This window comes from Esox lucius, chromosome 9, assembly GCF_011004845.1.
Source record: "Esox lucius isolate fEsoLuc1 chromosome 9, fEsoLuc1.pri, whole genome shotgun sequence".
Lineage (NCBI taxonomy): Eukaryota > Metazoa > Chordata > Actinopteri > Esociformes > Esocidae > Esox > Esox lucius.
Window position 1 is genome coordinate 12,003,124 of NC_047577.1, and position 14,382 is coordinate 12,017,505.

The 14,382-nt window shown below is 42.3% G+C and overlaps 2 protein-coding genes across 4 annotated transcripts; one reads left to right on the forward strand and one right to left on the reverse strand.

Annotated features, from left to right (window-relative positions):
* Positions 1-3,679: 3,679 nt before the first annotated feature.
* mb (myoglobin) lies at positions 3,680-6,030 on the reverse strand. Of its 2 annotated transcripts, none has more exons than XM_010863896.4 (4): positions 5,946-6,030; positions 4,787-4,872; positions 4,415-4,634; positions 3,680-4,271 (listed from the first exon to the last, which is right to left on the reverse strand). In XM_010863896.4, exons 2-4 carry the CDS (start codon positions 4,867-4,869, stop codon positions 4,131-4,133), a joined length of 444 nt encoding a protein of 147 aa, XP_010862198.2. In that variant the 5' UTR covers positions 4,870-4,872; positions 5,946-6,030; the 3' UTR covers positions 3,680-4,130. The 2 variants fall into 2 exon arrangements, with proteins under 2 accessions (XP_010862198.2, XP_010862200.2); XM_010863898.4 differs by lacking the exon at positions 5,946-6,030 and adding an exon at positions 5,623-5,912.
* A 2,658-nt stretch (positions 6,031-8,688) lies between these two features.
* On the forward strand, positions 8,689-13,513 carry serhl (serine hydrolase like). Of its 2 annotated transcripts, XM_010863899.4 has the most exons (12): positions 8,689-8,922; positions 9,070-9,207; positions 9,353-9,466; positions 9,649-9,690; positions 9,810-9,829; positions 9,937-10,011; positions 10,176-10,285; positions 11,908-11,987; positions 12,141-12,175; positions 12,288-12,364; positions 12,465-12,552; positions 12,963-13,513. In XM_010863899.4, the coding sequence occupies exons 1-12, from the start codon at positions 8,862-8,864 to the stop codon at positions 13,107-13,109; spliced, it is 987 nt and encodes a 328-aa protein (XP_010862201.1). In that variant the 5' UTR covers positions 8,689-8,861; the 3' UTR covers positions 13,110-13,513. The 2 variants fall into 2 exon arrangements, with proteins under 2 accessions (XP_010862201.1, XP_010862202.1); XM_010863900.5 differs by lacking the exon at positions 9,070-9,207 and having other exon boundaries at positions 8,690-8,922.
* The last annotated feature ends 869 nt before the right edge of the window (positions 13,514-14,382 follow it).

The window sequence follows — 14,382 nt, forward strand, 5'->3', positions numbered from 1 at the left end:
TTACCAATAGTTTTCTTGGTGACTATGGTCCCAGCTGCCTTGAGATCATCGATAAGATCCTCCTGTGTAGTTCTGGGCTGATGTCTTTTATACTGGTAACAAGCTGATATTAGGAGCACTCCCGTTACCTGTATAAAAGACACCTGGGAGCCAGAAATCTTTCTGATTGAGAGGGGATCAAATACTTAATTCACTCATTAAAATGCAAATCAATGTATAACATTTTTTACATGTTTTTCTGGATTTTTTTGTTGTTATTCTGTCTCACTGTTCAAATAAACCTACCATTAAAATGATAGACTGATAATTTCTTTGTCAGTGGGCAAACAAAATCAGCAGGGGATCGAATATTTCTTACCCTCACTGTACTGCGGGCCAGATGGACGGGTCTTAGTTTGCTGACCCCTGTTTTAAACCTCCGTAGCAATCAGTTCCTTATAAACGGAGTTCTTCCAAGGTTTGTGGATCACATTATTTATACCACATATGCAGATGGATATTGGTACTCGATAGTGTAACCAGAAGTTTTATTAGACCCCATTTGTAAAGTTCTAGTTACAATCTGATGTTATGCAAAGGTTTGTGTAGATAAATCCCCTCAAAAACATTGTATTCGGTCCACTGTATAAGCAAACCTATCTTTGATCTGGTTTGGAAAGAAAGTGTGAGTTGGCTTTTCTAAATCCAGTTGGGATTGGATTTCACAGCTATGTCAACACACTGGCACAAGGTGGAGTGCCTGACTAAGACTCTGTTTGAATGTCCTCCCCAAAGGCTTTCAGGCTCCGCAATAGAAACAGGATGGCAGAGAGGACACTGCCTTTGATTCTCTCAAAATAGTGACTAAATGTAATCGTCCAAGGGCCAGTTTATTATCCAACTGTTAGTTTGCCCTAGTCTTGCCTAGGTCATTCATTTAGCTCATTCTAGCCTTCCATCTAACAATAACTGAATGTGTCAATGCCTGCATTATATAGCAAGACACATCCACCTGTCTCACAGAGTGATGTGTTTTGGTGAATGGGGGGGTGTACCCAATATACTTGCCTCTGAATGTATATTTTCAATAACAGTATTTTTACTTGAAGGTTCAAACCTTCACAACACTTTAGCTTTGCACCATGGATAGAAGGTTATGGTCAGGTCCCGTCTGATACTGGCTCCTTTGATTTACAGCCATGCTTTTATAAATATGATTAGCTGTTCATTTTAATTGATTGGCATGTTACTCGTTACATATCCACATCCTCTGATTGCCAAACAGTCCCACACTGTCGCAAAACAGCCAATGAAGCCTGGGGACAAGGTCAGTTTAACAACCAGCAGACCATTGACCTTACCACTTGTAAACGTCTGCCTTCTGTCACCACTTTCCTTTACCCTTGAACTCCAATGTTCCACAACAGGGTCCTTGACGACGACCCTCGGTTGAAGATCTGAAGCATAAACTCAGCATCGCAGTCGACCTGTTGCCAAACACACCGTGCGGTGTGAAACATGAGCTAATGAACACTGCATTTCGGAAGGCTCGGACATTCCCAAAACCGGCGTCTGTCCACACCGTGACAACCCGGGTCACGCTGCTGAATAATGCAGTGAGGGACAAGTGACGGAGGGGCTCGGATCGGAGGACGTCCGTCTGTGCACGTACTCTCCTTTCTATGATAAGGGCTTGGCAGACGAAAAGCCAGATCCGAGGTGGAGGGGTTGTTGACTGTAGTCATGTGCTCCCATTATTTGTCATCCGCTTACAGCGTTCATGGACAAACATTTGGGAGGGATTCCAGAATGGTAGTTTTAGAAGCTGCTTCAGACCGGGGTCCTGGTTGGACACCGTTGTGGACAACGGGACTCACTGTGCTAGCACAAACAGGAAGTCAGATACCGGGGAAGTGTAATTGTCTGCTCTCATCATTGAGGGTGTATCTAGCAGTTTGCACGCTCTGCTTTGTCTTCAGGGATTAAAGACGTCCAAGCTTTCCTGTTTCCTCACTGATAGATAATACTTTGGGACGCGGGGGGGGGGGGGGGGGGGGGTTAGGAAGGTCTGGAAATCCTATTGAAGCTCTCGAAAAGCTGGGAAGTTTTCATTTGCACTGTCCGTTTGAAGACTTAAATGGTCCACCCTCCACTGGGGAGAGTAACTTGGGCAGGTTTACGTTTAATCTGCGAGTGTAACAAAAAGGCCAGTCAGTTAGTGGATCGGCACAGATAGTGTTTCAATCCGCTATGTCGCCAGCTCTGAGACCATGGTTCAAGCCCTGCATGGGGCGGTTGGAGCGAAACCGAAAAAAGGGAGTACATGAGCACAATGGATTCATGGTTTCCCTGGCCTGTGGTTAGGTGGTCTGGTGTGTGTCGACTTGGATGTCCTTGGTGAAAGGTCACACTGTCAGATGGTTTGGTCTGGGTAGACCTGTTAAAAATACAGTTTGACCATTACAGTTATGGCTTCAGGTTAACAATTATTATGCGTTACTAATCATGCTAATTGAAATATGTTAATGTTCTAGGCTGGGACAGCGTAGACGCTGCTCTTTTAGCTAAACTATTTTCTCTTTTACCAATGTTTCTATAAAATTTGTTCTTCAAAGTTAAAATAATTGTTTCACTGTTATGCTTAAGGTGTCCGAAAGTGCAAGTCCAACTATAAACAATTCTAATAATATAATGTAATTAATTTGAGATATCTGCAATTTATTGAAAAACAACATTCATTTTAACCAATCCGAGTGGTGAGTCGCTCTAGTCTAGACAAGCACTTTATCTGAGGAATGCGCTGGGCAGTTTGCACGGCGTCACCACGGCGCATTCGGTCCCCAAACTAACGGGCATAGTCTGGTCTAAATGGCAGGCACGGGGGTGACCTGAAATTAGACAGCCACATCAGAGTGTGGAGTCACGTCCACACTGAGTGATAAAACTGCTATAATGGGAGAGCGCAGGGGGAAACGATTACGTGTAAAGAGGTGGGAGGCTGGCGTAGGTAAGTGAACGCGCAACGACACGTTGCATTTCGATAGAGGATTCAGCGGCTTGTGCTTTCCCGGGGCTGTTGAACGGATCACGTTACAGGTAGACTGGCCGCTTGGTGACCTGCTGTGTCGTGAAAGAATGGAGGGCAAAGAGGTGACGACCAGAATAAACAACCTGTGTGTGTTTCTGTCTTAATATAAGAGGGAGAGATTGTTTAAGGGGGCAGACCCACTGGAGCTGTGCCAATCGATAAACAAAGTATTGGATTATGTAATTTCCTTTAACCTCCCTTTATGAGACACCATGACCTTATCAAACCCAAAATTATATACTTTCTTTTGGGCTGTATCCTATACTGCAATAGATTATTTGCAATAATTTCGAAGATAAACTAATATTTCATACAACTAATATCTTAACTTTCATGAGCTGGGTAGTTTGGGAAGGCTGATTATGTGGCAAAAAGCATGATTTTTTGGGGTTGGTTCGAGTTAACTGTCCAATATAACATAGCTAAGAGCTGTATCAGGTACTCTGCGTTGCATCATGCCTTAACGTTTGGCCATTTCCCAAAGTACATGTCCAGAATAGACCCCTTGTGCCTATAAATAACCATCCACTTCAAAAGACATTTGTCTGTGTCAATGGGTGTTGATTGTTTGCAAAGAAGGGAAGGATCATAGAGAAGAAAGAACACCAGCACTTACTGGAAACAGGTATAATTTTTATTGGTTTAGTACAACAGAGAATTACTTCACATATAGAAAGCAAACTACAATGAAATGGCAGCTGTATTAAGGCAAGGTACAGTACAGTGGGACATACTGCCTTTGCAAAAAAAGGTTCACCCCATTTACCTCAAGTGCTTTTCCCTATACACCTCCAGTACTTCCCCATTACACCTCCGGTATTATCCTCCATACACTTTCAGTTGATTCCCCAATTCACCTTCAGTATTGTCCTCTAGACTATTTGCAGTTGCAGTGGTTTCACGCAGTATATGTAGTAGTGTCATTATGTAAAACGTACCCCCCCCCCCCCCCAATTATCTATATAAGACATCCCAGGAAATGCTCTACAAGTTCAGTTGTTGTCCTATGACTAACCTCGCGTGAACCCCGGCATTCGGGTCATAGGTTGCTGAGGTAAACCACTTAGCCGGCAAAGCCCAGCTCCTTGTAGGTGCCGTCGATGTCAGCGATGACCACGCTCATCACCCTCCTCAGGGCTTCCTGTCCGCCTGCATCCAGCCCTGCTTTTTCGCCCATCACTTTGCAGATGACTTCAGTGATCAGCTGTTGGCAGGACAGAAATGTGGCAATTGTTTTATTTCACAGTGACGAAAGAAATAGTCAACTTAATGACCGGACCGTAAATGTAATGTATTAACACACTCTTGATTAACGGTAAAGAAACAGAGACAATTATCCATCGTCACCTTGAAGTTGTTAAGGGGGATCTTGTGCTTATTGGCGTGGGTGGTGGCCAGGGGTTTAAGGATGGCACCGTGGTTGCCTTTGGCCTTAAGCAGCTCACCCAGCTTCTTGAGCACAGTGGCTCCATGGGCAGCTACTGCCGCATTGCCAGCCAGGTCCCCCTTGGCGATGCCTGCAAACTTAGGGAACAACTTCTGTGTTTCTGGATACTCTGCGAAAAGGCTAGAGGCAAGGGGAGTTTGAGTACAAGAGAGGGAGATTTGTAAGGATTTTATATGTTTACACTACTGAATTTTTTATTTTCTTGGGTGCCATTGCCTTTTTTAATTAAATAACAGGCTGGACCAGAGCTAAACACATTGCTGTCCACTGACCGGGTCAGGACCAGTCCTCCGTTTTTGTTATAGTCAGCCTCTATTGGCCCCCAGCAACTCAGAACCATCTCAAAGTCGGCCATGATCTGAGGAAGGGAGCAGGACAACGAAGACACACATGACAAAGAAACGCTTACAGAAAAATACGAATTTTTCTGTAGCAATTAAAAAGTACAGGGAAAGCAACAAACACCCTGACGATGGAGAGCAGAGAAAATCCCAGTCAGAACAAAACCAAGGAAGACGCTAACAACGTTTATGGTTTTAGTACAGTCACATATCCATGTTATCAAAGGCGAGGCAACTCTCGAAAAATCACCCCAGTGTCAATTACAAAGCCTGGTTGTTGCACGGAAAGAGCGCATCAAAGGACCATTTGTTGTCACAGGTAAGAAGATACAGTAGGTGTTCAGGAGGGAGCGTAACTGAAGACATTGGAGTGGCAGCCTGGGAGACAAAGCACTCTCCAGCAAGAGGATGTCTAACAGTAGCTCCCTGTGTCTGTTGGCTTACGTAACACACTGCATCCAACAAGTATACACCGAATGTGCCCGACGGTGTAACACAGTGCTAACTCGAAATTCAAAATAAACCGACGCGTCATTATTGTTATTTTCCAAGACCACAAAGTAGTAGCAAGGTCGCGGCTTATCCAAAGGAATTTCGCCGATTGCTCCTCGATGACCTTGACCTCACAGGATTAGTCACCGCCACCTCAGAGAGATATAGTCACCGCCACCTCATTTCCTATTAGCTAATCACCCTCCACTGTCAACAACATAGTTTGATACAGAGGCAGCAGCAGGCGTATCCATGCCCTGTCTTAAGATACAAACCTGGTATCAGCACACTGCCGGTCCACCTGCTGTTGCAAGGTCTTTGCGCTTAAAGTCTCCAGTCTATAAACCTTTCCTATATGTATGTCCTGCTCTCTTCTGAAGACCCAGACAGTTAGGCTGAATGTGACACGATAGGCTCTTACGCAGTTGAAATTGTTGCCTGAAATTAGCCCTGTGATTCTATTTCGGACCAACGAAAATCCCACTTCTGATTAAAATACCGCAGTATGTGTTTGCAGCCTCAGCATAATCATATTGCATCTGTTTATGAAAGTCAGTGAACATTTATGAAATACGAAATAAAAGCGTTAATACTGTACCAATAAATTCAGCAAATCTTTCCTGTAAATCTTTCAAAACCCAAATACTTTATAACCAAGCCCACCCCCAAACCTTACCTTTTATATGCTATCCCCCTTCTCTTTCATCCACCCCATTCCCCATCAATCAATCTCTCATTCTCTCTCTCTCTCTCTCTCTCTCTCTCTCTGTCTTAAAATGTTAACTCCACCTCCATCCCTTTCTAACCCGCCCTCACTACTATACCATAGTGGTTGGGTCCCATTGAGTCTGTTTGTCTTCATTGTGTCATGCCTTCCTGTTGACTGAGTTCATTAGATAATCTGTTGGGACAGATCACATTTCTCAATAGTTGCCTGACAAATCATTATTGGTAAAATGTTCATGCGAGATGTGAGTATTGTAAAATGTGAGGATTGTGTTACATTACATCAGCGTTTCCCAAACCCATCCTGAAATAACCCTGAAAACCCCACTTAATGGTAAGTTGACCGGTTGTAATGTTGTGTGAACTTGAGGACTTGAGAAACAAGGCGTTGCATTATAATTCCACTTTATGGATGCCTGGATATCCAATGAGAAGCTCTCTGAGAAGACATATTGTTTCTGGTGAACGTGCTAAGCAGGCTTGGAATTTCGCCATTTTAGGATCAAGGCAATTTGGCTTTCAGTTTCTCAAAAATGTTTATGGCACACAGGCCACATGCCTGGGCAGAAAGGCCACTGAGTGAAATAAGAGAATTTAGAGCTTACAAAAATATGCACGTCATAAAAACATACATTATTAACTTTTTCTATATCTTAAATAATACATTTTTATATCTGATGTTTTTTCCACATAAAAAAAGTTAAATTGTTATGTTTTAATCCTTGAAATTACATCTACTCTGTCCTTTTTGTTGTTCTCAATTGCTAACTAGGAACTAACTGAGGAACAAACGGCTGACCGCAAGCTCTTCACAGTGGCACGGGCTTCGGGGCATCGCGGCTAGAGTGAAGGGTACTAGTGCTAAAGCCGACCGCTCTGCTCTTTTGATACACTAGTCGTTTTTAAAAATGGTTAAAGTTGGTTCCCATCCAAAAAAAAAAAAGATTGGATGTGATTGGTCAAAAGGCCAATTGGGCCGCTGGTGGAAACATTGCCAGACAACCACTCACACCTGCCACTTTGCCATTATCTCGAACAATCTCTCCCATCTCCTATCACTCCCCATCCTGTCGCTGTCTCTCTCCTGTCTCTCACTCTCCTTTTGTCTCTCTCCTCCTATCTCTAACACTCTCACCATAGAAATAGCCACTTGCAGCAGCCAGGACCACCAGCCATTTGAGCCACAACATTTAAAAGGTCAATATGCAGTTTGAAAGGGAACAAAGTGGACATAAATGTAACCATTCTCCAACAGCTATTGTTACAGGGACATGGTGTGAAAGTGGTAATTGCATAAATTGTTTAAAAGCTAAACAGTGTTTTATTATAAGTACACGGTTTACAAAGGAAATTAGCTGATACTGTGGCTTCTGATGGGGTATGACAGCTGAACTAAGCACATGAGCATCTTGTGGCACATGGAAAAATACTAGAAATTCATGTGACCCCATTAGAGTTTCTTTTTTTTTTTTTTACATAATCTCACATGGTATATAGGATGTAAAATCAACAAAATGATTTTTTTTTGTTAATGGGTCTTCATTTTTGTAATAAAGTACTCAAATGTATCCACTCATTACGTCTGCTACATTATATATTTTTAACAATACCCAAGAATCAATGGCTATTCTGTATCATTCATTTAAAAGTCAAATGGTTGTAAGAACTGCAGATTGACCCATTACTTGTCGGGTGTCTAGCCCTTTCTCTCCTACTGGAGATCTGTCAGGTCAGTTTTCAACCCTGATGTTTTGGGATTTAATTGATGGATTACACTATTCTGTATGGTATTGCTCTATATCACACTGTGCCACCTAGCGACCTTTTAAAGACATGACATCATATAATCTGTCCAATAGACCTAGCAACCCATCAACACTTGGTGAATGGCTGGAATTTGCTTTTAATTCTTCAATACTTATTTTAACCTATGTGAACAAATAACTATTTCATGTCAGGAGGGAACATCTGGCCTGGTAACTCCTAGCTGTCCCGGTCCAAAGTCCACCTGGTAGTGTTACTGATCTACTTTCTGCCTGAGGACTCCTGCAGTAACTGCCCACAGCCCACCTGGTAGTCCCTCTCCAAGTCCACCTGGTTGAGTTGCTGATCTAGATTCTCCATAAATACTTTGGTCACAATCCTGTTCTCACCTGTATTTACTGACCTGCTGGTCATCTGAATGTGTAAATATATTAATAAGAGATGTGGTCATGTAGGCTACAGGCTACAGTACTCCAGCGGACACAGTCAGAAGAGGACTAGCCACCCCTCAGAGTCCAAATCATTTTTAGTTTCCAATCCATGTGAGACTTCCTTTGCCAATTTCTTCTTGTTACTTTCTCTTTTGAGTTGAAATGTGTGGCAACTGTGAAAACTGATGTTAAAAGGTTGTCATGGAATACCTTTGATTGGTCATTTGCTTCGTTGGTAGTATTAAATTATGGTTTTTTTGAGAGCACCTTGCTTCCTCCCGCCCTGTTCGATTAACTTAGAAAGTGATTGGACAATGTCTGACTTTTTTATTGGTGCGTGTGCTTGTCAATCACTTTAATTGTGAAACGTTTGGTCAACTATGATATGTCATTGGTCAAAATAACGCGTGGTTTTAATTTACCGGAAGTGATAGATGTGTCATAAGAAGTTAGATCGTAGACCGGCTACAGTGTGAGTGTTGTGGTTGTAATTTCGCATCTAACGTTTTATACATTATAGTTTTAATATTTTTACATAGTGGACGAATAGTGCATTTGATAGGCTGAAAACCCGATTTTTTTTTACATTTACAATGATTCAAACTTTGAAAGTAGTCAGACACTTGATGACAAAAGTTTCAAATGCAAGATCAGGTAAGGATCCATGGTCATTAAATCTTTTTCGTTCGTTTTCGCGCTTGTGATTTTGATTTTACTGAGCTTTTTATAGCCTACCACGTCCACATGGGCCATTGGTAATTCTTGTAATTCATCCTCACACTAACTGTCTATCTGTGTCAGAGTTCAGTGTACTGGTGCCTTGGGGAGAAATAAAAGGCAAGGTCTGGGGTCCTGACAATGGGCGTCCTATACTCTGCCTGCACGGGTGGGCTGACAACTGTGGCACTTTCAACACTCTCATTCCACTGCTTCCCAAAGGCACGTACACTGTCTGCTTGATGATGGCTTCACTGGCATTTAGAAGAACATTTAGTTGTATAACTGTACATTGTATCTGTGCAAACAGACTCTGACAGACTATCTCTTCTCTCTGTTTCTCCCTTTCACATATGTACACACACAGAGTGGAAGTTTGTGGCTGTGGATATGGCAGGTCATGGCCTCTCCTCCCATAGACCCCCTGGGGTCTTCTATACCTTTCCAGCTTATGTGGCGGACGTTCGACGAATCATAGAGGGTACTCAGGACTATGTGACATTTTCTCTACTAGGAGTTTGAAAGCAATGCTTCATAGTTAAGTGAAGATAGCCACAGTACATTAGGTTTTTATCACCCTGTCATAGGTAGGTGTGAGTAGGTGTAGAAGTAAAACATTTCGCAGATGCTATTACTACTAATTCGACTGACATGTGTTTACAGCTCTTCAATGGAAGAGATTCTCAATTATCGGACACAGTATGGGTGAGTGACCATGTTTCGTACAATCTTTCTTACAACTCGTGTTCAGATCAGACAAGTTTTTTTTTTTTGTCTGAGGTAATGATATCTCATCCTGTGCTCTTCAACCCTCCAATCTATAGGTGGCAACGTTGCTGGAATGGTAAGTGTCTAAAAGAGGACAGCGTTTTAAGTCTGTGTGTGGTGTAGCACTCCAGACACCGGTTACATGTACAGTGTGTGGAACCATTGCCTATTGTCTTTGTCCAGTTCAGTGCCCTGTATCCAGATATGGTGGACTCAGTGGTTCTCCTGGACTCCTATGGGTTCCTTCCCACAGACTCGGTATCGAATCACCAACATCTATTTTATCACATTCACCTTGGTACTGTTTTGGACTGAAATACACCGCCAGTCCACAAGACGATGCAGTTAAAATGTCTTCTCTCTCTGCCCCCCCCCCCCCCGGTATTTCTGTCTTGCTTTACCATTGTCACCCTTACACCCAGAAAGATCTGCATAAGGCAATGACACGGGGATTTGAAGAAATGCTCCAATTTGAGAAGAATAAAGAAGAGAAGTCAGCAAAGGTTTACACCTATGAGAACGCAGTCATGAGGTAGGACTGTCCTTCCTTTGTATGAGGACACCGGTTTCTGTTTTTTTCCCTCACCAGTTTCAAGATATCAAATTGTGGTAGTGGATCAAATGCCTGCACACACTGTAGCTATTCAGGATGAGTTATAAGTAACAGGTATATAGGTACTGGGCGTGGGAGGAGCTTGCACAATATCAGGCCATGGTAGGTTACATAAGATCCAAGAGCAGCTGTAGGTTTTCTATTGCACATGTATGCATACGTTATTATGCAGTATGTACAGATATGGGAAAATATTTGGATATGTGGGTACGTCGTATTCAACACGTTTGACAGATAAAGGTAACTTAAGTTTACAAATGACACTGAAAGATTACACTTTGCAATCATTTATTCATCCAAAATCTGGAGAAATGCATTTTCATACTGTGAAAGAAATGTATACACCCCTAACTGTGACAACTGCGTTTTCAATAGCTGGTGTTGGCCCCTTTGGCCGAAATAATAACTCAAGTGTAATAAAGTTAATGTGTTCTGTCTATCAGTCTCTTACAGTGACTGGGGGGAACTTTTTCCCACTCTACTATGCAGTACTGATGTAACAGTGTCATGTTTGAGGGCTTTCTTGCATGCATGGCCCACTCCAATTCCCCCCACAGCATTTCGATAGGATTGAGATCTGGGGTTTTACACGCCATAACCATCAATTTCTTCTTTTTGAGCCTTTTTTCTTGCAGCTTTGTTTGTGTGTTTTGAGTCAATGTTCTGTTGCAAGGTCCATGTCCATGCCTCCTCAAGAATGTCTGTGGTACAAAATGGAGTTCATGGTCTATTACAAATAGCTTAGAAATGGCTTTGTAACACCTCCCAGTCTCATGGGCATCAATAATCTGTCTTCTTCAGATTATCATATGGGTGTGAGAACATCAAAAGACTTAAGACCAAACCAGACCATGTTTTCTAATCCTTATGGTAGGCTGGACTCTGAAGTTATTCTGTAATGATTTCAAATCTGTTTTGAAATAATTCGGTGCACCTGATGCTAATTGCAGCCATTTACTATTGTGGTAAAGTTATGGGTGTGCTGACTTTCCACAAGAGGAAATTGCAATGGTTTCAAATAGTATTTTCTTTTCTTTTTTAAATTGGGTTACCTTTAACAATGGATGCGGTTAGAATTCATCACAGATGTCCATGAGTCCAAAAAATTAAAAAAAAAACATTCCAGGGGGTGTACTAACTTTTTCAAATGACCGTATGACTCAACAGTTTTGAGTTTAACCATGTCTTGTGCATTCTCGCCCGGGGGGTGTGCTTACGCCTTGGCATTACTGAACATGGAGACTCCGGCAGCTGCTAGTCATGAATATTTGACTTAGAGCCATGAAGATCTCATCCGATTCAATCTGTCAAAATCTGTATGAGCCTTGGCGGGGGCGGAGTTGCCAGAGTGCGATGAGTCAAGAAAAATCCCTGTCAGCCTCGTTTAATGCTCTTCACGGGATACCGGGCGTGTGCAGTGCAGCACGAATATAAACCCGGGTTGCGGTGACAAAACTGCATATTCAATCAGGCGTCCCATCTCTCTGTTGTGATCATCTTGATCGGTGCAGCAGTGCTTTTCATGTGTCCATCTGCTGCAGGCTATTGGCTGCAAACCCCAGTCTCTCTGAGCAGTCTGCACACATTCTGTTGGAACGAGGCCTCACTCGAGTTGAAGGAGGTATCGCTATTTGTCTCTTTATTTATTTATTTATTTTTTCTGTTTCTCTCATTGCTTCCAATTTTTTGGTTCCATAGTTTCCCTACAAGTTGTTCTTTTTCTACTTCTTGTGTTATTGTAATGCAATTATAATAATGTTTTTAATTTACATAGGCGTTGTGTTCACCAGAGATTATCGAATCAACCTGGTAAGAGAGTTCTCCCCTGGCTGTAAAGGGCCTACAGTCCTATAAGAATACAACAGTGTGTTTATAGATCTGTATATGTTTAGAGTTTCTGGGAATGTTTTCTTGGTTTCAGAAAAACATTGCGCGTCTGAGTTTGGAGCAGAGTCTAGAGTTGCAGTCTAGGATTCGGGCTAGAATTCTAGTAGTGCTGTAAGTCACCTCCTAACACCTTTACCATCATTACATGATAGTCAGGGCAGTTTATGGTCACTCACCTCCCCTTACTGTTCATATCACTCACTCCTGACAGGGCAGAGGAGGGTTTTGAAAAGATGTTTTCCGAACCTGAACAGAAGAAATTTACTTCAGTGCTACTTCAAGGCTATAAAGACCGACAAGTAAGAGTATATGTACACCTGCCTTCACAAGGGAACAATGTCTGGTGCACATTTCAAGTGTGCACACTAATGTCAAGTGTGCACCCTAATGTCACTTTGTCACCATTGAGGAGTTCAGCAGTAGTCTGTGTGGGATTGCGGTTGTCTGCAGCTACAGTCTTATGGTTCTACGCCCCTTGCAGAATGCTGTATTGAATAGCAACTACGAGACCTAGTGCTAGAGTTATTAGCACAGCATCAAAGAACTGGACCCAGTAAGAATATTTCTAGCTGCAAACACTGACCTACATACAGGCACTCAGGATGGCTAGAGGTTTTTTATGCTGGGAAAGGGTTTCTATTTGTTTCTCTTCCTCCCTCCCTCCCTCCCTCCCTCCCTCCCTCCCTCTCTCCTCCTTTATCTCCCCCAGGGCAGGGTGGTGAATGTACCTGGCGACCATCACGTCCACCTGAACACCCCAGAGAATGTGGCCCAAATTGTCACTGACTTTCTCCAGGAAGAAGCTACTTTGCAGTCCATCAACACTGCAATGGACACACAGTCTGCCAAGTTATAAAACACACACCATTTCACCAACCTTCTCTGTTACACAGCACTGCTGTTTAGAACACTCACGACTGGCTTTCACAGTGAGAGAACTAGTAATGTGACACCCAGCCAATTTACAACTGACTAACTAAACTGCTATTCATTTGCTAAATAGAGAACCGTTGTAGGAACAAATAAACGCAACATGCAACCATTACAGTTCATGTAAGGAAATCATTTAATTGAAATGTAAAGTTATGCGGACAAACCTGCCCATTATCTGAGAGGAATACAATGTTTGTATTTATAAAAATGTCGTAGCTCTAGAATTGTAGCTCATCAACTAAGACTTGTGTTCATTTATTGTTTAATATATTTGAAGGCACTCTCAGTATATTTTAAGTGTAATGGTTAATACTTGATTTAAACCAATTGGTGTGTGTCTTTTCTTTTATGATCTAAGTTGTTACAAACTGGGATGTGTACTCCAGAGTTGCCCTGAGACCTTATCCTACCCTTCAACCAGTCTGAACTAACTGAAGTGCCTTTATTAGTAAATGGCAAATTGGATAAAAATGGGAATACGTATAATCTGTGTTAATTTACACTTTCTGGATGTGGATGAATTAGAAGTGTATTAGAGATGCACCTCCTCCAGTGGTGTTTAAGGAGATGAGAAGTATGCCATTCAGATCCTCACATTGTTTCAGAGACAAGGAAAAGAAAACGTAATATATTTTGGCTTTGTAATGGCAAGTTAACCCGAGTACAGCTCCGACTTTACATGAAACGACTATATTTGTTTTTAGAAAAAAAGTTGGGTTTAATCAACCAAATAATTGCCTGCAACTACAAAGGATAATGTTCTGAGTCAGAGAGTGGGAAAGATAAATGAGCACATTTTCCCTGAAAGCAGTGTGCCTCATTCAAAACGTACTGCACTAGTACATGTATGCCAGAGGCAATGGGAAAAAGCCTTCTGGTTCCCCGTGGGGCACAGAAATCCAAGGGTTTTGATAAAGAACGTACCACCTACACATCTTGCTACTCAACCCCATTTTTAAAGGTGGGGTTGAGTTAACTTGGCTCAGTTTTTAAGGGAGTGATCTCTTCATAGAGACAGAATTAAGTTTCAGTCTTATGCAAGAAAGAGGCGGCAGAGAAAAATATAGACCTCTTGCTCTCTCAATCTCCATGTCACATTGGTCACAGTGTGATGATTTGCGTGTGAAATGAGGTGGACTTCTGAAGGGCCCTGATGAAAAAAAATTACGCGTTGCATAACATTCCCTCCCACTCTC